Source organism: Excalfactoria chinensis, chromosome 6, assembly GCF_039878825.1.
Source record: "Excalfactoria chinensis isolate bCotChi1 chromosome 6, bCotChi1.hap2, whole genome shotgun sequence".
Lineage (NCBI taxonomy): Eukaryota > Metazoa > Chordata > Aves > Galliformes > Phasianidae > Excalfactoria > Excalfactoria chinensis.
The window spans coordinates 31,473,502-31,495,061 of NC_092830.1; the positions used below are offsets into that span (position 1 = coordinate 31,473,502).

General features: G+C 38.5%; 1 protein-coding gene across 3 annotated transcripts in view; it reads right to left on the reverse strand.

Annotated features, from left to right (window-relative positions):
• GFRA1 (GDNF family receptor alpha 1) overlaps nucleotides 1-21,560 on the reverse strand; it is a 156,780-nt gene that overhangs the window by 13,412 nt on the left and 121,808 nt on the right. For all 3 annotated transcript variants that reach the window (XM_072340983.1, XM_072340982.1, XM_072340984.1), the window contains 2 exons: nucleotides 20,098-20,232; nucleotides 17,376-17,554 (listed from right to left, as the gene is read on the reverse strand). In XM_072340983.1, the coding sequence (XP_072197084.1) occupies nucleotides 17,376-17,554; nucleotides 20,098-20,232 (314 nt within the window). The remainder of the gene's footprint in view (nucleotides 1-17,375; nucleotides 17,555-20,097; nucleotides 20,233-21,560) is intronic.

The following is a 21,560-nucleotide window of genomic DNA, read 5'->3' on the forward strand; positions in this document are numbered from 1 at the left end:
GCACGGTCGTACTGTGCCTCACTGGAGTATAAATTACCTTCAACAAGGAAGAGTTGCAAGAGTAAGCAAAGTGCAGGTCAGAGACAGAGGCCACTAAAACAGGGATCCAATTCAGCACAGAATAATTCTGAAGCCCATACCGCACAGTCAGAGTACAAAGATATTTAAGCTTTTGAAACAATCAGCTTTGCACAAGCCTACAACAAAGAAGTCAGATCCTTTTCTTCTGCTTGTTATTCTTTCTCTTTTTCTCTCGTGAATCAATCCTAAAGATGCAAGCTTAGGGCATAAAATTATTGATGGTCATTTTGCATAAAAGCACCACAGTCCTGTTATTCTATTTCGTACACTGAATGAAATACTTTAAAAACAAGAATTACGAAGATACTGCTGGTACTAGTCTCTAAATCCATGTAGATAATACCCAGCACCATAAGAATAAAAGCACAAGTTTTTTCAGCTGAGATACATTAAATAAAACAAACCCCTTATCCCCTTGTGCCCAAATATGCACTGGGTAAACACGGATTTCTAGAGGCTGCAGTGTCATGCAGTAAGCAGTTTATCAGCCAGTCTGTTCAGATTCCCACATCTCCCAGCATTACAATCCCGACTCAAGGCTTTGCACCTAACTTAAAATGACACCTCTTGTCCCTTTTCTGCTATGAAGGCATACTTTTTCAGGATTTATCCCCAAAGCTCTCCTATAGCTGAGCCAGGCAGTGGGATGCCAGCAACTCTGAGCACTCCATGCCATCAGCCACCCACTGCTCTACCAGCTCAACCACTCACAAATCGCAAGTCAAGTCTGATCTCAAACCCACAGACAGCTGCTTAATGGGCAACACTGCACAGTGGCAGACCTGTATAGTTCACCTTCAGAAAGCTCCAGCTTTCATAAGGGAAAACTTGTTGCATTTAAAACCTCCCCATTCCCCTCAGCTGCTCAGATTTTGAGCACTTGAAAAATCTGAAAAGCAGTCTTAAGAACTGATAACATCCAGTGCAGGTATAGGAAAACCTCCTCCCTCCAACCTCTTCAATCTGAAAACAATAAGAAAACTTGATAGAGAGGTGGAGATCAGAAGTAAGCCTCCCAGAAGGAGCAGAAGTGGGGAAAAGAGGAAAAATGACCTGCCCAGTATGAACACTGCTTGACCATTCCCAGATCCATTACTTTAAAAAAGATGGGGTCTACCTAAGCCCCATCCCTCACTGCACAAATATATATGGCTGGGACAACGAGGCACAAACCTTGTCTAGCAGCAATCTTTTAAGGTTTTATGAAAAACAGATCCTATCAGAAATACCAAACTGATCAAACAGCTTACAAGGACCAGACGTGGAGATCTTCAAATATTTATTTCGAGCAATTAGTCTCCCAGCGAGCACAGTACAAAATATGACACCAAGCCAAGTCAACTGAACTGCCTGACTTACCTTTCATGGCAGTACAGTAACATGTTACAATTTTGTTTTTGTGCTCAGTCATTTATTTCTCTAAGTAAAATGGATTTCTGAAGTCCTAGATTCCTCCTTCCATTTTTAGAGAATATTACACAATTCTCCTAATATGGTCTTTTTATGGATTTGCCTCAAGCAAATATTTTTGCATTAAGAAGGGCAGAGAAGAAAAACAGAATACTAAAAAGCATAGATGGAATAAGTTTTGTTAATATCTCAATGGCTTAAGCCGCCTAGGCTTTGTTTTTTTCCCCTGTTTATAAAACTGAACGGCCACGTAATCCAAAGACAAGTTGTTTGGGATTTCATTATTAAAACCCACTCTTCTAGTGATTTACTACAACTATCAACCCAGCACCATATGCGGTGGTAACAGGTAGCATCTGGCTGTTGTGCACCGAACAGCATCTAAAGAACAGAAACATGAACACGAAGCCATTACAATCCCCGTTACAAAACAACTTCAGCTTTTAATTTTGAACAAAGGTAAGCCGCTGAAGGAGTACAGATCCCACAGCACGTCCCCGGGCTAGAGTGTGTGCCCTTGCGTGTCCGAATATGCAAACAAAGTTGTTCTGTTTGGCAGCAGGTGAAGTGCCTACCTCCCCTATTAGACCAGGCTACGTGGTGCACTGGAGTGTGCTGTAAACACTCCTGAGCAGCTGTCAGCCACGGCTACGATGGGACTGTGAGCAGCTCAGCCAGAACAGTGCAGGCCTGCACTGCACTAATGAGCCTTGAAAGAGGCACCACACGAATTCAGGCACTGAGCTGCCTTTCCTATTTCCACGCATGCCGTCACAGGCAGCAGGAGGACTGGCACCAACCGTGACTGGCAGGTGATGGGATGGTGTCCAGCCAGGGCTCTGCAAGGAAAAGCTCGGCTGCCTGGGAGACCCGGAGGGATCCTCGGGGATAGGGCTCAGCAGGGAAGTGCTGACCATGCATCAGTCTCATGAGGCACCCAGCATCGAGCTGCCATGAGGTGGTAGGGAACAGGGGTCATGCATTGCCACCGCACTCAGGCAGCAGGACCAGGGTGCCTTCATCTGCTTCTGCAGCTGGAGGGAAGGATCAGGCAAGCTTGCATGAGCAGCAGCCGGCACAAGGCCTGCAGTGCTCAGCAGTGCAGGAAGCGGCGTTCCGTGCTGCACCAACCTGAAGCAACAGATATTATTGCTGGTTTCTTGAGCACTGCATTCACTCATGAATTTTAAAGGGAAGGGAAGAAGAGAATGACCATGAACATCTGCTTTTGGTTAAGAGACTAAGAACATTCAAAATGTTTGTCTTTATAAACCATGTGTGCATGCACGTGTGTGTTGTGAGTGTCGGCACAGTTACACATGCAAAGAAAACACAGTGGTCAGCCTTCAAAGGGTTTAGAAAACAATTCAGATAACAAGCTATATTTGCTTCAATTACAGGGAAGCAAAAGCAAGGGCTGCAGTTATAACCTTGCACAGAAAGGCAGAGGAAATCAGCCTGTTAGCTGAGGTGCCCATCACAGATCCCCCCCTCAGTTTTATTTATACCCTTCAATCCCAGTGCATTTATTTCCTCACATCCGCAGTTACGTGGCTATGACTGAGTCCCATTAAACCACAACATGATTTAGAGATTGTTTTTTGCTTTTAAAGTATTTCAATCTTGAACAGCTGTGATTTGGATTAATTAGTGAAATTTTGCATTTTTGGCACAGTCTGTTCTCCAGAAGTGCCACTGAAATAAAAATTTAAAGCATTTTCTCCCTGTTCTCCTAATCCTGTAGCTGAGTTCTGCAGGTGCACAGATGTATCTGCAGAACTCAGAGGGCTAAAATTTTAAGTGAACTTACTGCAGTACTCGTCTCAGTAGCCACGTCCCTTTCTAGTGCTGAAAATACCATTCAGAATAAAAATATCAGAAAGCTTATATTTAAGCAACGCAATCAAGTTTACCAAGGTGAGACTACCACAAAAACAGGCTGCGGCACAGTGTGTTTCTGAGAGACATCTGCTCCCTTTAAATCTGGCCAGAGCCACAAACACAGCTTGGAGAATTTCACCCAAATTGTTTATGTTTTGGCAAAGATCAGAGTCACTAAACATAGGATTTTTTAAAACACAAAATATAAGACATCTTCAAGTGTATCTGGTAGTTGTGTTTATAGTAACATATTCTTATTTTCACAGAATCAAGGAATTGTAGAGGTTGAAAGGGAGCTCTGGAGATCATCAACTCCAACCCCCTTGAAAAACCTACGGTAGGTTGCACAGGAAAGTGTCCCAGTAAGCTTTGAATATCTCCACTTTACAGCCCCTGTTTTAGTGCTCTGTCACCCACATAGCAAAGAAGCTGTGAAGAACTTTCTATGTTCCAATTTCTGCCCATCACCCCTTGTTCCATCACTGGGCACACCTAAAAAGAGTAAGGCCCCATTCACTTGGCATTCATTAGAAATTTTACCTTTCTCTATATTTTTATAGACGGGCATTCAAATTCTGTGCTAGTATGTTTGGTTAAGAAGCTCTGATATCATTCTGATTTCTGAAAGCAAACGACCATCATACAATTCCAATTGCTGGCATTTCATTTTCAGCGATAAGCTTAAGTTTCTTAAGTTTCACCAGATTTATGTGATGACCAAAGAAAAAACAAACAAGCAAACAACCACAGCCTTACCAGCAGATCTTCATTAGCTAACCTAGAACTTTGTGTGTCTAATCAGCTTCCTAAATGTTACTAAAAGGCCCTTGCAGAATACATGTTAAAACTCAGTACTTAAAACAGACAGTGATGTAGCATTCTAAATATATATACTTCATTCTTCATGCACTGCAGTGGAGGAGAGAGAAATCAAACCTTCCCTCTAATTAGTAGGAATCAAAATCTAACCTTATTTCTCTTTAATGGACTACAACAGTGTATGCAGTACTTTAATGGATTATATTATAACGGCTTTCTTCATATCCATTATTTACACAATGCTCTCACCCACAACACTTGCACTGTAGTTAATGAAGCTATTCAAATAACTAGAGAAGCTCTTCTGTAAGAGAGGTCTGCAACAGCACGACCTTATTAGAATGATTCTTCTTACTCTTTACTGGCCTGGTCCCACAGCACCAATGGGAAATTTTCCAGGCAGCAACAAATGAAAGCACAAACTTCCTAATACCATCTGCAAGTACTGCCTCAAATTTGAGCTCAGTGAAACACAAAGAAACACTTTTCCATAACTGAAACAATTTCAAAGACACAAAAAGTATCAAGAGTTTCAGATGTTTGTAAATTATAGCCACGTTAAAAAAAAATCTGAGCCTATAATAATCAGATTATGCAAATAATTATCAGATTATGCAAAATCATATTCATAAGATATTCTTCTGTTTTGTTTCATCACACAAATTATTCACAGAGGGACAGAAGGCTTACTTTTACATTTACATTTAATAAGCCAGAGAATATAAATAGAGGAATACTAATAATGCGAATAATAGAGATCAGCTATCATTTGGGGTATATTTTATAAGGTTCCATACTAAATCTTTTTTAGATTTATTTTGAGTAGCTTCCCTGCAGTTTGAAGTATTATGCTGTAGCAGACTGGATAGTTCAGGAGATTATTATTAATGGGACATACAGCCTTATATTTCTATGTAGCCAGTTTCATCTAGCTCAGATCAACACTGACTATTCTGTAGTATTTTTGAAATGAGGAGGTGGATCTGAAGCACTTCTCTTAAGAGGACAGGTCCAATGCACAAAAGTGTTAATAATTTTTACCTTAGGCAGTGCAATTCATCAAAGGAGCTAAGGAATTAATGGGCTACACGTTTGTAATACTGCAAAGAACTTGAGATGTTTCCTCATGCTCTTAATTTCCCTTTCTGTGAGATAAGCTTCTTCCAGTGAGAAGTGAATTTAACAGGTTAAAGGGATGCCGTGTTTAGCAGCCAGGATGGAATTAGCCTTTCTAGAATTTGAGCACATCATTAAAAGGGGATCTGGGGTATCACTATGCTTCTCACACTCAGTGACCACTTGAACAGCACAGGACATAGCACTTCTGATTCGCTGTGCATGGATGAACATAACTGCAGAACAACAGGCTTTATAGGAACACGGGGCAGCAGATGATGAATGAGAATTGCCGAGCATATGAGCAGATGCATCTCACTGGCTCAGACATTATTTGGAGTTGCAGCTTTGCCAGTTGCTCTATTTAAAACGTTCATGAATCGCTAGAGTTCAGCCTCTGTTACACTTACAAGAGCCAGCATGACCTGTATTTCAGAGGCTGTTCATGTGATGTTCAGTTCCCAAAAAACGTCTCTCCCACTAAGAGCACTTATCAAAGAGTTGTCAGTGCTGCTTCTAAATACAACATCATATCCCAGTCATCAGCCTGAAGGTGAAAAGCCTCTGCTTAATTAATGGTTCCTAAGTATTCTCATTAAGCTCATTAGCAGCGTATAGACCATGTGTGGTTTTTATCTAAACCTTTGCAGTTGTGCCTATAACAATCGGAATTTCTCATCTGCAAATAACCATGACTGAATGCTTAGGAGTAATCAGGAAATCTTAATTAAAGGTAATAAGGTTTAGGCTGACTCGATGAGAGCACAATTCTGCCAATAGTTGCATGAATGTGCCTAACAAATTAAGTTCAAAATATGAAAAATGAACAACTATTCCTTCTGAATTTGCATTTGATGCCTGAATTCATACATAGGAAGTTTCCTGCAGGGATAAATTCCTAAACTTGCCCTCAGAACTGGATAATTGCATCTCATATGTGACTGAAGTGTGTAAAATAGCACACACAGAGAATATTGATTTGCAATAGTCTTCGAGAATTTAACTTAGGTATGTGCAACTGTGAGTGCACTACCTTTAGTAGGAGTGGGCATGCCACTGTAATAAGAATGCCACTGTCGATCAGGAAAGTTCTGATCAAACAGCTTTTTCACATGCACACACAGGATTTGTGCAGACACACCTTTAGGAACAGCTTTTTGCAGATCCTCATATATGTTTTGCATTTATCTGTGCATACTCAATTTGCCAAATTTACTGCAGAAGTCAGGTCACTATAACCAAAGCAGGTAGTTACTTGGGGCCAACCTAGTACACATCTTATTTCCCATGTACATAAAAATTTGAACGTACGTATTTAAAAGCTGAGCATGAACTCAGCACATCCAAATGTTTTTGTGCAATTGGTAATGCATAACCTGCGTTGAATTAGAGACAACTTGAGGCTTCTGAAATGTCAATCCAGGAGAAAAAATTAGCACTATGTAACGCAGTATTTAGTTAATTACTGCCCTGTATACCTAATTCTGTTTTAAGAAAGACACGAGGGAGGATAATCCTATAATTCGTTAGGATACATGCTGAGTGAACCTATGAAAAAATATCCTGCATTATGCACAACAGTCGGTCTGCTTAAAAGATCACAGAAAGTGGCTCACAGAAGGAGCTAAAAGCACACAGGAAGATTTAACCTGAGGTGGGATTATTAGGCCTAGTCCACTGATTAGAACTGCAATCTGATGTGAAATAGCTAGGCTCTCATTCTCCAAAGTACAGGCTGAAGTAAACATTTTGAACTCCTATTGAGATTGAATGCAAGGAACAGAATTGAGTGACAGCATCTTTAATTCTGGAACTCAAAAGCAAGTTGGAAGTTGTAGAGTAGATGGTTTAAAGGTAACTTAAAGATCTATTATTCAGGTGAGACAGCTTATTAGAAGTCTCAAGGATAAAAAGTAAGCAGGGAATGTGAGATACGTTTTATTTCTAGCATTTGACTACAGTGAAGAGTATAGGAAAAAGGACATGTTAAAAGCAGAATATCATACATTTATGTTCAGATGTTTTGATATTGTTCTTTTTATTATTATTATTATTATTATTAACAATATAATATATGTTAACCAAATTGATTAAAAAGCTGTGTTTTACTTCCTGCAGTATAAACTTGGTTTAACTACTTGAAAGATCTTGGCATGCTGTGGGAAGGGTTCCAAACTATAGCACTTCAACAATACGCTATTTTTTCCGCCATGCAGTACTGTCACCAATATAATATGTAGAATGATCAGTTACAGTCTAGCTTTGATTAGGCTCTTCTAGATTTCATCTGTTGCTGATTAAATCATTAAGGATAAAACTATTCCTAAGAAATGATCTTAATTGCTGTTGAAATGTTTTGGATCATATTTGCTATATGATAACTATAGGCTTCAGTAGTTTTTTAGAGCTGTACTTTATGGTTTACATATAAAGATCAAGGACTGACATGATATAGCTACAAGTAACTGTTAATTGCAACATTGTTTGCTTTTCTGTGTATGTAAAAATAAACAACAACAACAACAAAAACCAACAGAATTTGATAGATCATATGATTACCTCTGTAGACACAAACAAACCTAAAGTACTCGGGTTTGCTATTGGTAGAGGGATGCAATCTGTTCTTTTTAATCAAGGATAAAGAAACAGGAGCACATCAGATTTTCCCTCAGACCAAAATACAGACCTAGTCCAGCCTCTTAGTGCAAGCCAGCATGGCTTCAACCCCTCACCTTTTCCTCTTTCTCCCTGTAACTTCCAAGTTAGCCAAGTCAGTGATGGCGGGGAGGCTCTTCCTTTGCCATATGGGCTCAACATCCCTCCCACTCAGCCTTCTACAGTCCTTTTCTTACCCTCAATCTGTAGGTAGACGTTACATCAGACACAAGGAATAAAGAAAAATGAAGTGCTAAATTTCATATCAGAATGAGTCTATGAGACAGCTAAAAAAGTAAAAAAAAAGAGAGAGAGAGGAAAGGCCAGATGGGAAAAAGATGCAATGAAGATTAATAGTTAACTAGAACTGAGGTTTCAGAGATGGAATAGATACGCCTGTACCTTGAGCTAATGGGCTAACAGCTAATATTACATAAATAGGCAGTGATAGTCTCGGTTATTGTTTCCTGAGAGGGAACTTTCTATTTTCTGAAAGAAGGAGGGTTTCCAGTAGTATAGAAAGGTGTTTAGAATGGCTCTCCTTATATGAATTTAAGGGAATCTCTCTCTCTAAAAGCAGTGTCATTTTCTTTGATACTGCTATTGGGATTTTTAGAGCTCCAGAGGAAAAGTTACAGGTCTGTGCCAAGAAAAGTAATGCTGCTGTGAGACTAAGAGGATGAAGAAAGCTGCCACGTCCACTTCCACAAATGGCATGTTCTGCAAGATGCTAGAAGTATGCTTAAAGCTAACACTATATGATTTAGTTTTGAAATTATGGTAAATGCCTTCAAACCCACTTTCACCCAGTGGGTAACATCAAATAATCCTTTCTATTTTTCTGTAAGTCCTGTATCTGCACTGGACTATTCAAATTCATATATCTTCCTAAAATGCTTCAACTCTATATTCTTAATAATGACTCAGCTGAACTCAGCAACAATTTGAACACATCTAGTTACCAAGTAAGAGACAATTAAATGCTTGCATAAGATTCTCAGGGTCTGGGTTGCTCTGTGGAAAGCTCCATTTGCATCATGACTGCCCAGGACCTACAACAACAGGGTAGGGGACTTTGGCATACTATCCCATTCATACCTTCTTCACAATTATTTCGGACTGAAAGTGAATCAGACAGAGTTGTAAGCATAAACCTATGAACTTTGCTCCATGCTTTGCCATAACAGTAGACAAAATACAATCAAAACCACCTTTCCAGCTTCTAAGAATGCCAGGGAACAGGAAAAGAGCTGAAGGAAACCTCAAGACCCAGCACCAGATATATACATATGTTACTCTGCAAGTGATGCCTCCTATTTATTTCCATGGAAACTATAATAGATACGAAGGGCACAATAACACTAGGCAATAGCACAAATTCTCAGCTACAAAGGGTATTTTTCTGTAGTGGTCACAGTTGATGTGTTCTTTGGTGTTCTTTCTGTTTCTGCATTAGCGTTTGTGAGATGCACCTGCCACAAACTTTGTGATATTCCAATGCTGCCACTATTGTTTCCAACACATTGAAGCTAATGTAGCTCTGTGCACAATCCCCTGATCATAACTGAACAATTCATGTAGATGAGCTGATTGAGACCCTCTTTATTATGTGGTGTGACAGCTGTTCATGGCTGTCTAGAATATGTTGCTGTCACCACTGCTGAAACACATCACATACTCTTCATCGTGCTCATGCCCACTAGTTGGTATCTATGAATGTTCAGCAAGCATTGATGAACATCAACGGGTACCATTTTGTCTGTGTGGAGGAATTCAGTTACACATATTTGCATCATCTGTGCTTCCACATCAGATGCCATTTTGTCAAATGCCCTTCTGCTGTCATTTGTCACACAGCAATGGAATGTAATGGAATACTGGTGGGAAGGTTCAATCTCTACTGCCATACCACCAACATCCCCCTCTGACAGTGTGGGTCAGTGTAACAAAATAGGAGGCATTACTTTCAGAACAATCCTTATATAAGGTGAGAGCCTTCTGCAGGTGAGAGCCTACTTTCCCATGGGGTGAAGACGTCATGCACCCAATTGCAATGCTGTCCCTCCTCCTGACTTCCCACCTCTACAGTGAATCCTTCTCGAGATTGTGTGATTCACAACATTGTACACATCTGTGGTTAAACTGTGATAGTATCCAAAATTACTAAGCCTCTACGCTGTCATCTGGTCTTAAACCAGCATACTATGAATCAATACAGTGTTGAAAAAGTACATTTCAATTACAGAAGTCTCATGAAATTGGCAGCAAATCCCTCTGCTTGCCTAGAAAATAGCAATTCTTTGCAAAAATGGCCAAATTGATAAAAAAAAGTATTTGATTAGTTAAAATTTAATCAATTCTGGCAACTATCAAGCTATTTCCAGACTTCAGAAATAAACATCTCTGTATCGACAACTGTTTCCATTATCTGAGGTAGTGCAAGTCTTTCACTTTGGTTTTCCTCGTGTCTCTGAATATACTCTTTTAGTATTATAAGCCAATATTAATATAGTTCAATATAGTTAACATATTAACATAGTTTATAATAGTAAAACATTTATTGTTCCAGAGCACTGCAATATACCACGTGGTAGTCAGAATAAATGAGGTCTATGAGGTGCTATCTTAACTGCAGACAACTGTAATTAGGATTTTAAGGTTGGGAGTACTCTGTCACCACAAGCCTGCAGAATATCTGGTTCGATGGGATTCTGGTCTGTAAGTAGGGCTCTCACAAGTTACTGTGGTAAAAATAAAGAAGTGACTTCAAGGATTCCTTTCTTGCTCTCCATTCCATTAGAAACCTGGTGCCATGAACTTTTTTTGTCTGCACTTGCTTTGCAACAGGGCCAGCCTTCTTGCGTAGGCAGAATTACTTTCACATACACATATATAAAAGGAAACAAAGTCATGGACAAAACCTAATATTTGCTAACTGCCAACATTACGTCTTAAACGAAACACTTTGTCAAGTTCCATAAATGCACAATATGTTATGAACTGTACTTCCAAAGACAGTATGATTAAACATCTACCATCACAATGCAATGCCCTAGAATTTTTATTAGAAATAGCTATGATTTAAAATTAGGTTAGAATGCTATGCTCTATTTTACAGCTGGTTTTTGAAGGCTATAGAAAGCTATCTATTATAAAAGGGAAACGTCTGATGGACCAGATATTTGATAGAGAACTAAAGTCGGCTGACATTAGGAATACCTTTAATGTGATAAATAACCATATAAAGTAATAACATGGGCTATGAATAGCTTGATTTGGCTTATCTGATGTGATTCAATATTCTGATTCTGGTGTATTCTAACACTTTGTATTTTTGTGGCTATTTCTACAAGGGGATACTGATGGGAAATGTAGAAGCAGCTGTGGCTTAAGGGAATGCTGCAAACGTTACCTCTGCTTTTAATAGCAACAATTTGGAAAAGTCTTTCTGAGGATGAAAACTATAATTTGTCCGTAGAAATTTCAATTTCTATAAAGGTGTGCAGTACATTTTGATAAAATTGTAGTTTTGTAAGTCATTAAAGTGCTTTTTAGTAACCTCATACTCATTTTCAATTGAACAATTATTAAACTATAAAACAAAATTGCATGACTCCTAAAACTGTAGTCTGGAGTTTTACAGTCTGCTATAAAGAGCTGTATTATTATAATACATTAAAGATGCTCAGGCTATTAAAACTTTTTTTAAATGAACTGTAAAATATTTTAGCATTGATGAAATAATTCTCAAGTATTATGCTCTCCAGCAGTATACATGCCCAATATTTTGGTATAATGAAAAGCATACTCGTCAAAAAAACGTAATTTAAACTGTAATTCTAATATGTAAAACAAACCATTTTGCTATTGTTATCCTTCAGTAACAGGAATTTATTATACCCAACGTCCAACACTAAAAGTATTTCACTGAGGGCTAATGATCAAACATAAGGCCCCATCTATATGCCAAAAAGACTGAATGTTTGCTTCAGCTGGTGCACATCTGAGCAGTGCTGATTATGGCAACAGAGCTGTGCCGATTACTACCAGACGAGAGCTTTGGCTACATTTTACTTCACAGATCCTGACAGGTCCTGCAGCAGGGCCCTGTGCTCAACTACAAAGCTCAACCAAGGCTGGTACATGAAACTATCTTCTGCTGACTACTGACAGCTGATGCAATACTGTCACTAATATGACACATATGAGCCTATCGGGTACGATACGTGGCTACATCCTCAAACTGTTCCCCAGTGTTCAAATGAGGCAAAAGATTCCCTGTGCTTAGAAATTCATCAGCGCTATTAATCAGATTTTGAACTTCAGCAGGATTTCAACAACCTTAAAATAATTCATCTTGTGTGGTCCTGAAATTATTTGGCAGAGACACTGAAGAACATAAGTGCAGCCTTGCTCCAGTGGGAGCAGTCTACATGATCAGACCTCTAGCACATATCTACGTCTATGATCACTGCAAAGCAGCATTTTGCTGTTTAGATACACTGCGTGTAAAGCAATGCAAGTGGATGGCTGGCCACTTTCACAACGACAAATATCCCAACAAGCATACAAAGAAAAGAGAACTGAGCCTCTCTTGTAGTGACCTGACCTTCCTGGGTTCTGTCCAAAAGGTGCAGGAATCGTGAAGTAAAAGAATACAGTGTCAAGGAACTGTATGCTTCTAAAAGCACATTTTTGAGGAGTCCATCCAAAATGCTGCTGAAGAAAATAAGGATTAACTTTGTTGAAATCAATGTGAATGGACAAAGCTGTCTCTGTTTTAGTGAAACAGAATTTTGTTTAGTGCTATCCAGATTAGAAGAATACAACAATTAAACTAAATTACCCGTAGCTGCCAGATTTTAATCTGAACATGTACAGCATGCAAGACTCCTTTAGGTACAGCAGAATTGCCTCTAAAGCAAATTAAAGATGCTGCTTTTTCACAAGAAATGCTGCCAATAGGTGTTCTGTAAATCACTTCTACCAGCAAGCTGACCCCATTATGTCAGCTAATCCTGGAAATACAGGAAGTAAATTTAAATCTTTTCATATGAAACATTTAGTCAATATTCTATTTTTTTTTTTTTTCCCAATTTGCTCTGGTACAGCAATGGGAGTTTTATATTCTCGTCCATTTTTGCTCCAAACAGGAACTTTCTATGCAGCTGCAATGTCTGGAGGAAGAGGTCCAAGTATAATGTCCCCCAGGGGAAAGGATAGGCAGGGCATTTGAAAGGACAGTGCTTGCTTTTCCACAAAATGAAAAGAAGCTGAATGATCACAGGCGGTGTGGAGGGACTATAGAAAAGAGGGTGCCAGCCATATGGACTAGTTGAGACTGGTGCACAGGGGATAAATGAAGTGCATTTCGTCTTGATTCCACAGTACGATCTTGACAGTTGTACCATTCCCTAATCAACTAAACAGTCCATGCTGCCCATGTTCCCTGTTTATGCTCGCCCACTACCCATTTACCAGCACATGAAGTTCCACACCTACTGAGTCTTGATCCTCAGCACTAAATGGAAGCTTTTAACCCTCTCCCAACACCTACACAAGGCTTATAATAAGAATATGTGGCACATAGAAAGTGACATTAGATATCTGTAGACAGTATTTCAAATGCCATATTAGCAGACATAGGGGTGAAGATCTGCAAAACTCAGACCTACAGGCTAAAAAGCAGTCATCTGCAGTCTCAATCACATTTAAGTTCTGCTTTCCTCAGAGAACTGTGGGTTCTGTCTCTTGCTTTTGTCCTAAGGGTTGCCTTAACAGATTCTTCTCCAAGTCTTAAGTTTATGTGCAATTATGGAAATCTCTGGAAGAACAGCATGCAATTTGATCCACACTGTTATAAACACTCCCAAATCATACAACAAATCCACAAAATTTGCCTATAGGTACCTACTACCTTCCTCTTTTCCTCTGTTCCCTGCAAATATTTGAGGTTTTAAAATCCTACCTATCTCATAAATTTGGAATTCTCCTGCTGAGAATAAAAAGACATCGACATGCTGGACTCGACTGAAAAATCTTTGCCTTTAGTCTGAAGGGCCACATATCTCAGTTATATGCGTCCACAGCTCACGCTTCTTCAAAACCACAAAAACCTTAAATTCCATCTGAATGCTGAGCCAAGGTTACTGAGATCAAGGCATTTATAATAAACATGAGAAAACAAAGTATATTACCTTTGTGCAGGGAGTTGAAGCAGAAAATTAGAATGAAATGTCCTTAGCCACTTTGATTTCTTGCATTTTTAGTTACATAAAAAACGTCCATTCAAGTATCTTAGCAAAGCCAGTATGAAAGCCTTAATATTTTATTTATCTCTCATGACTGTGGTCTAATCTATCTCATCTATCATTTGAAGTATGTTTTATTATCCTTTTTCATTTCCATGCATCTTTCCTATATGCAGAACCAGCATTTTTCTTGAAGAATACATGGAGTGAGTGCACATCCAAAGTAATTCTCTTATCCTTTTCACATAATCCAACATGATGGCTCAAGCAGTGATGGCAAAACATGAGACTGTAAATCATAACCATTTTTTGACTGGCACATACCAATTAAGAAAGAAGGACAAACAAATAAATATAGTTGTTAAACAGTAAACATCAGAGTGCAGCTAGCTGAAAAAGATAATGCCTGTAGAAGGACAATATTGTTGGCCTTCATTTTCTGCCTTTCAGTTCACTATTTGTATCTTCCATTCATTTATAATGTGGTGATGTGGACCCTTTGATACACATACAGCACCTCAGAAATAGCCGGATTTGGCATTTTGTATAAAGCTAGCCACTACTCAATATTTGTGTATATAAAACTTTGCTATAAGCCATGATTATAGGACTCTTGATAAAACTAAGCATCTTCCTGGAAAAGACAGTGTGCCGATTTAACTCAGGGAGAGAAAACAGTGATGTAGTATACAAAACCATGCATATATAACATAAGCATATACCAAAAATCAACATTTCTCTGCATCAGCTGGAAGCAAGAAAATATCACTATAATGGTAGAACTGTAAATGCTTCAAGAAGTGGTGCACTGCAATGAAGGACCATTTCTAAATAGCCAAAATGATTCTAAAGTCCAAACCTTCAATAGGTATTTGAAATAAATGCTGACTTCAGATAAACAAAGAGTATCTCATACTTTCTTTAAGCATTTGCAGCCATTCCAGGCTCCAAGTAAGGCTCGTGTGCAGGAGTACATGGCAGAGTGACAAAACCATTAGTGAACTCTCCCTTTTCATACAACCATTCTGAACAAGTCAGGAAAAAATGTATAAAAATTGCTCGGCCAGTGACACATTTGGCAGATTGGGTTAATGCCCTGTATTTTACAACCTCGGGAGGTTAGTATTTGTTCATTTCTATGGCAATTTATACTAATCAATCACTTCCTGCTTTTTCCTCCCTTACTGTATTTATTTCTATGGCAATTTATACTAGTCAATCACTTCCTGCTCTTTCCTCCTTTACAGCATTTTGAAATCCACTAACTAGGATATGCAGCCCTACAGCATCTCAGCCGTCACCTCCTTATCCCCTCTCTGTCACTGTCTTTCCATACTAATGCTTCTAATTCTACTTTTCAGTATATTTAAGCTCTATTGCCTTTCTGAAATCTTTCTGCTCAAATGCTAAGTGCATAACAAAGCCCTTCAGATTGCTTATGGAAGCTCAAGTTCATGTTTTGAAAATACTACAAAGGTCTATTTTTTTCTTAGTTAGGAGGAGAGCCCTGGAATGAATACGCTTCTCAAAGTGCGATATGAATGCTTTCAGTTCTTTTGTAAAATTTGAACTGAGGTTGTAGTCTCACATGCAAAGTGGCACCACGCTGTCCAATAAACATAGGTTTAATATATATACATATATATATGTAGGCTTGTTTTGGCGCTTTTTGCAAGTTACTTTAAAAAGATGCATTGAAATGTAAGAGCTTTGTTCTCCGTGGTTCAGTTCTGCCACAGAAGAGGCAGAAAAAGTTGTAACCTGAATGTTGTATTTCACGAGAATAAATCTGTGTGATTCATGTATCTTCACTGACCTTTCAGTGACAACATATCTATAGTTTCTACAAAATGGCAGATCATTTATTTAAAGGATGCCGTTTTCCTTAGAGACCTCTGCTTCCATCGAGTGTATCAGGGGAACACTTGAAGGCACAGCACGGCTTCAAACCAGTGTTAATAATCTCATGGGGAACATGACCTCAAAATGCCTGAGTAACAGGAGAAAGGTAGGGAGGATAGGGAAGAATTTTTATTTTCAATACTTTGGGACATGTGTTAAGGCTTGAAGAGCATTTGCAAATCAAACCAAAACCAATGGGACTGTGATCACTTGCCACTTCTTAAGCTCATTATTTACTGTGCATTTTTGGAGCATCTGGAGGCCTTACACTATAGGAAGTTGTTCAAAAATTGAAGGAAAATGTGATCTCTATCTCAAAACTCCTCAATACAACATGAAGTGAATTAATAATATCCCAAGTCATTTTTGCTTTAGATGCTAGCTATTCTGAATTCCAGATTTAAAAGATTATAGTTCTTTTTAGCATATTTTATTTGGTCAAATGGCTTCTGCATAGGGGAATGCAGTGCCTACAACTATCTTCTGTTCATCAATAACTTACAAACCTTAACTAATAATGAATGTACAGATATAACAAATCAAATTAAAACAGAAGCTCCTAAATTCAACGCTATCTACCATTAACTGCATATACTTTGTGAGTCAGTAACGCCTCAGAAGAATGTTAATCTACACTGCTTGTTATCTTATGCTGTTTCCTGCACAGATTTCACAGTTCTCTCTTACCCAAATTTTTCACTTTCTAAGGGCTGCACATACATCACCACCTCGAGCAATAGATGGACCTCTTTAAAATCCAGAACCAATGACACACTGTGAATAGGCTGACTGAAACAATGAACAAAATAGCTGCAGCCATTGGTCAAAATCACATCACAACTTGGATCCCAGTTTAGAAAGATGCCTGATCCAACACGGAAGTTGGGAGAAGACAGCATTTCATGATAGCTAACATTCAGAGTTCCCCTTGAGCTTGGTTTACTCAAGGGACTAATTTAATCTGACATATACTGTCAGGGTTTGGAGAGCACCACATTCATGTCCAAATCCGTGATAACAAATTAAATACCACAATCGTTTCCTTCTGTAACAAGGAGGCAAAAAAGTCCATTCTGAAATTTGTGCATTTGTTATTTAAAACGGTGTCTGATATTTTGTAGTGTATCTAGCTTGCAAACACAATATGGGAATGAACAAATACTCTAATACGGGTATGCATTCATGCAACAGGACATCACTGCATACAACTCCACGAACCACTTTCTTTCATGCACTGCAACAGTTAGAAGACTTTCTTACCTGCAGGTTTGCACATGCTGGTGAATCATTGTGGGTGGGTATTTCATTGTTGGTGGTCTCTGAACCTGTGTTTTTAAGTCTGGAAGCTGTTGTAGTTGTGGCTGTGGTGGTCTGTACAGGTAAAATTGGTTGCCACACATTCACATCAGTACCGTTGCCAAAAGCCTGAATTGCATTTTCTGAAAAAAGAAATGACAGGCAATTTTCTTCTTTAAAACAAATGGAAGAAAGCAGAAATTACTTATTTTTGTAATTATTATTTATTATTTCATTTTTTTTATAAGTGTATTTATAGAAAGTTGATTTTTATTTTGAAAAATGTGTTTTAATTTTGAACGTATCAGAAACATGAATTAAGAGTCTGGGGCCACATAATTATCCAGCGCAGCTTCTCCTGCTCCATGCTCCCAGTCAACCTTGGCAGAAACCCCCGGTCTTACTGTAACCATATTTGTTACCAACAAAAAGCATCAAAAATTGACTCTCCCAATTTAAAACACACACTGAATTTTATGTCTTAACGAGGCAGGTGATGTGACATTACAAACTGAAAACAGAAAGCAGGCACAATACTGATTCACTTCTACAGCTTGTTGTATTAAAAGTAACATGCTCATAACTAGAAAATAGCTTAACTAAGACAGTCGCTTCCTTACAGTTTTCAATCAAAATCTGCATAATTAGGTGAGGGAAGCATGCTTAAACTAAAACTTCACAATATAAAAGTTAAAAAGCTTGTCATGGTTTCATGGGATTAAAGAGTATGTTTATGGCAAGAGTAAATTGGTTGGGCTTTTTAATAAACAAATAGAAAAACAATTTTTAATCAGGTCTTTGGGGATTCAAGGCGGATTTAGGGATTTCTTATTTCAAATTCTTTGTATAAGAAATCAAACCAAGTTCACTGGGGACTAATATGCGGAAGCTATTAATACTACTTCTCAGTGGTATTCCTTCCCTTATAAAATAATTTACATTTAATTCTCATTCGAGAAAGATGCTTTTTATTCTAATATTAGTCCTCAGAACTCCAGTGCACACAGAGAAGAATTTATAAAAGGCAATCAGTTGGCTTGATGCAGACACAGCTGTGAGACTAAAGTGATTTTTTCCTGTTTTCACCTAAATAAGGCAATAGATAATGCAATATTTTCCACACAAAAAGTTTTCGTAAGCATTTGAATGACTTCTTAAATTAACAGTGACTCCTGTTAACTTGTTATCAGGCCATTAGTGACATTAATAATAAAAAATAAATAGATCCTTTCTCTGTAAGGGGAAAAGACATCTTATTACACTGAAGAAACCTTTCTGTTTTCATACTGGTAGTAAAAGAAAGAACATGGAGTCTCTATGCCAAAGAATTTTAAAAGGAATCACTGTAGAAATTAATATTCCTAAATTAATACATGCTAATGTACCAAGGCATATATAAATGGCAGCACCATTATGTATGAAGGAGGTCTCAGGCCACATCATTAACTTTTACACAATTACAGCTTGAATTCTTTTTATTTTTTAAGTGATTTTGAGTAATTCTTTCAACCTTCCAAAGCTTAATAAATAGTTTATCAAACAGCAACTCGGGTAATTCACTTCTCACAACTTCACATAAGTGCTGTCTACCAAGGAGCTATGAGTGAAGATTTTCAGACCATATCCTAAAGCACAGACTGATCCCTTCGTTAATAGGAATGCAAGCATACAGAACTGGATGGGAAACAATGTATACTTCTTCTCATAGTCTGATGAATAATTACGTTTAAAACAGGGGAGATTTTTTCCCTCTCAGAACTCCTGCAGGAAGGGTGTTTTTTAACTTTAGTCTCACAGTTAAAAAATTTCCAGTTCCTGGCCTAAATATGTATGGCCAACATCTCCCTTTTCGCTTCATTGCCAACATTGTCCTTTACATTAAGTAATTCTTTCCTCTCCTCGTGCTTGCCACTGTAATACAATTTCAGAGGACAAACATGTATCCTTTCAACTTCTGTTCTGCCAGGCTAAGGGAGCCAAGTTCTTTTGGTCTCCTCATTTATCTGAAATTAAAACTCTGGTGCACACTCCACATCATCCAATTATGCTGCTCCAGGCAGACAGGAAATTTGAAAAGAGAACCTGCCAGAATTGACTCCACTGAGCCATTCTGAAATTTATAACGGTCCCTAAATTGGGAGTGAGTGGGACTGGGAAAAAAAATAAATCAATAATTCAACAAAAACCTTGAAAATAGGTACCATCCAGGCTTATGTTAAAACCAGACCTTTGAGATCAAGTAACCTAAAAAAAACCCTGAGCTTAGCCACAAACTGCAAACATAATCCAATTTATACTTAACCTACAGCAGGTTCTTCATAAAGTACATGCCTTTTTTTTACACAAAGTTCTCAGATTATACACAAGGCCCTGATCTGCTGTAATTTTTTTGCATTGATGCTCCCTGATTGCTTGAGCCCAGATATGTAAACATATTTCTATATGATACGCTTCTGTTATTTGAACTTTATTCCAACCTCGTCTTGCATTTACAGTCTTGCCCATACACTCTACTACCACAAACAGTTCTTGGCTGAAGTTTGTTCCATTCCAGCTCTTACAGCAGAACCATGCTTACAGTGTGCAAAGAGATGGACTTCATGTATCACAACATACTCAAACAATAAAGAAATTCCATTAAAAATGCTAAAACTCCCTTAATGACATGTTTTCATTTTGCACTTACTAAGGCATGTGTTGTCCTGGAAGAAATTCAGAAATTTCCGGCATTCATCTATGTCATTACCACTGTTGCTGCAGTCACACCATGGGGCAACGCTGAGACTACTTGAGTCTATGTAGTTTGGTGTCATCACTGTGCCTGTTAAAAAGCAGAGGAGTACCATACGGTGAGCACCCTACATACTGAAATATTTTTCCCTTAGAAGAAGACAAACAACAGCTTCTAAGCTATATGATCAGAGTGCAGAGCCATGGTAAGTCTATAAGTCTTCAGCTTCCAGACTTAACAGTTTCTGGCTCCCTTTGCTCACCAGTCCTGTGCCAGATTTCACACCCCTCGTTGTCCAAACATAACCACTTTAGGGATTGTAAAATGGTTCCCACAGTAAAGACCCATTCCCTTCCTTCAAAAGGGTTTATACTGCAACACCACAGAGAGCTGCATCAGCAGAACTGACAGGTGAAAAATTGTGGCACAGGGATGGAGTAGAAGGTGGGAGCCTCTTAAAAAGCTTTTGCTGCCAAACCAAATATGTGTAGATTTACACTCTAAATATCCAATCTTCTTCCTTGCTTGCAGTTTCTATCATTTTCCCTCTAGCTGCAAATAATGGCTGAAACTACAGACCGGAGCTACCTCCCCAAGTATGCATCATCCTGAGAAAACAGTTCTGAAAGTCATGAGCAAGGAGAATGATGGTCATGCTGAAAACTAATACATCTTGGAGGAGTGGTAACCTTATGGCGCACCTGGGGGACCTGCCAGCAGAGTGGGTTATGGCAGTGGAAAAGCAAAAACATAACCAACACGCATAAAAGGATACAGTAGATTCTTTATGAGTAATAAACTACACAGGTTAACCACAGGTTAATTCCAACACTCTTACAATTCTTGAATAAATGTTCTCACATTTTTATGTCAGCTCAAGGCTAGCAAGAATCACATGAAACCAAAGAATGTGTTATATGTCCTAAATGTTACACAGCAACTATTCACCACTCATCTTGCTAAGGTAACTGTTGTAAGATCAGCACTCATTCTTAAATAGGAGTCTTGTTGAAGGCATCACCTCAGTATGTCAGAGATTTCAAATTCCCCTAAGGACTGAGAATTTTGTTTTGTCTCACCAAACAGGAAAAATTAAATAAAAAGGGGCTTGTGTTCCAGACTTGTACTGATTACAGCAGTTTCAGGAAACAAGTCCTTTGCTGTGCAATCTACAGATCTAGGACAGGCTATAAATCATGAGGACATGTGGTCACAGCTGCTCAAAACTGACATCAAAGAAGTCATTAAGAAGATGTAATAGATGAAGGATAAATATTAGAGACTTGATGTGTACACTTGCAGAAAAAATTTGGTCCACAGGTCCAGGCTCCAAAAGTCTGTAATAGCACACAGGAAACGGCTATGAAATACCAGGCTAAAAACAGTAACATTAGAAATAACACAAATCACAGAATGAC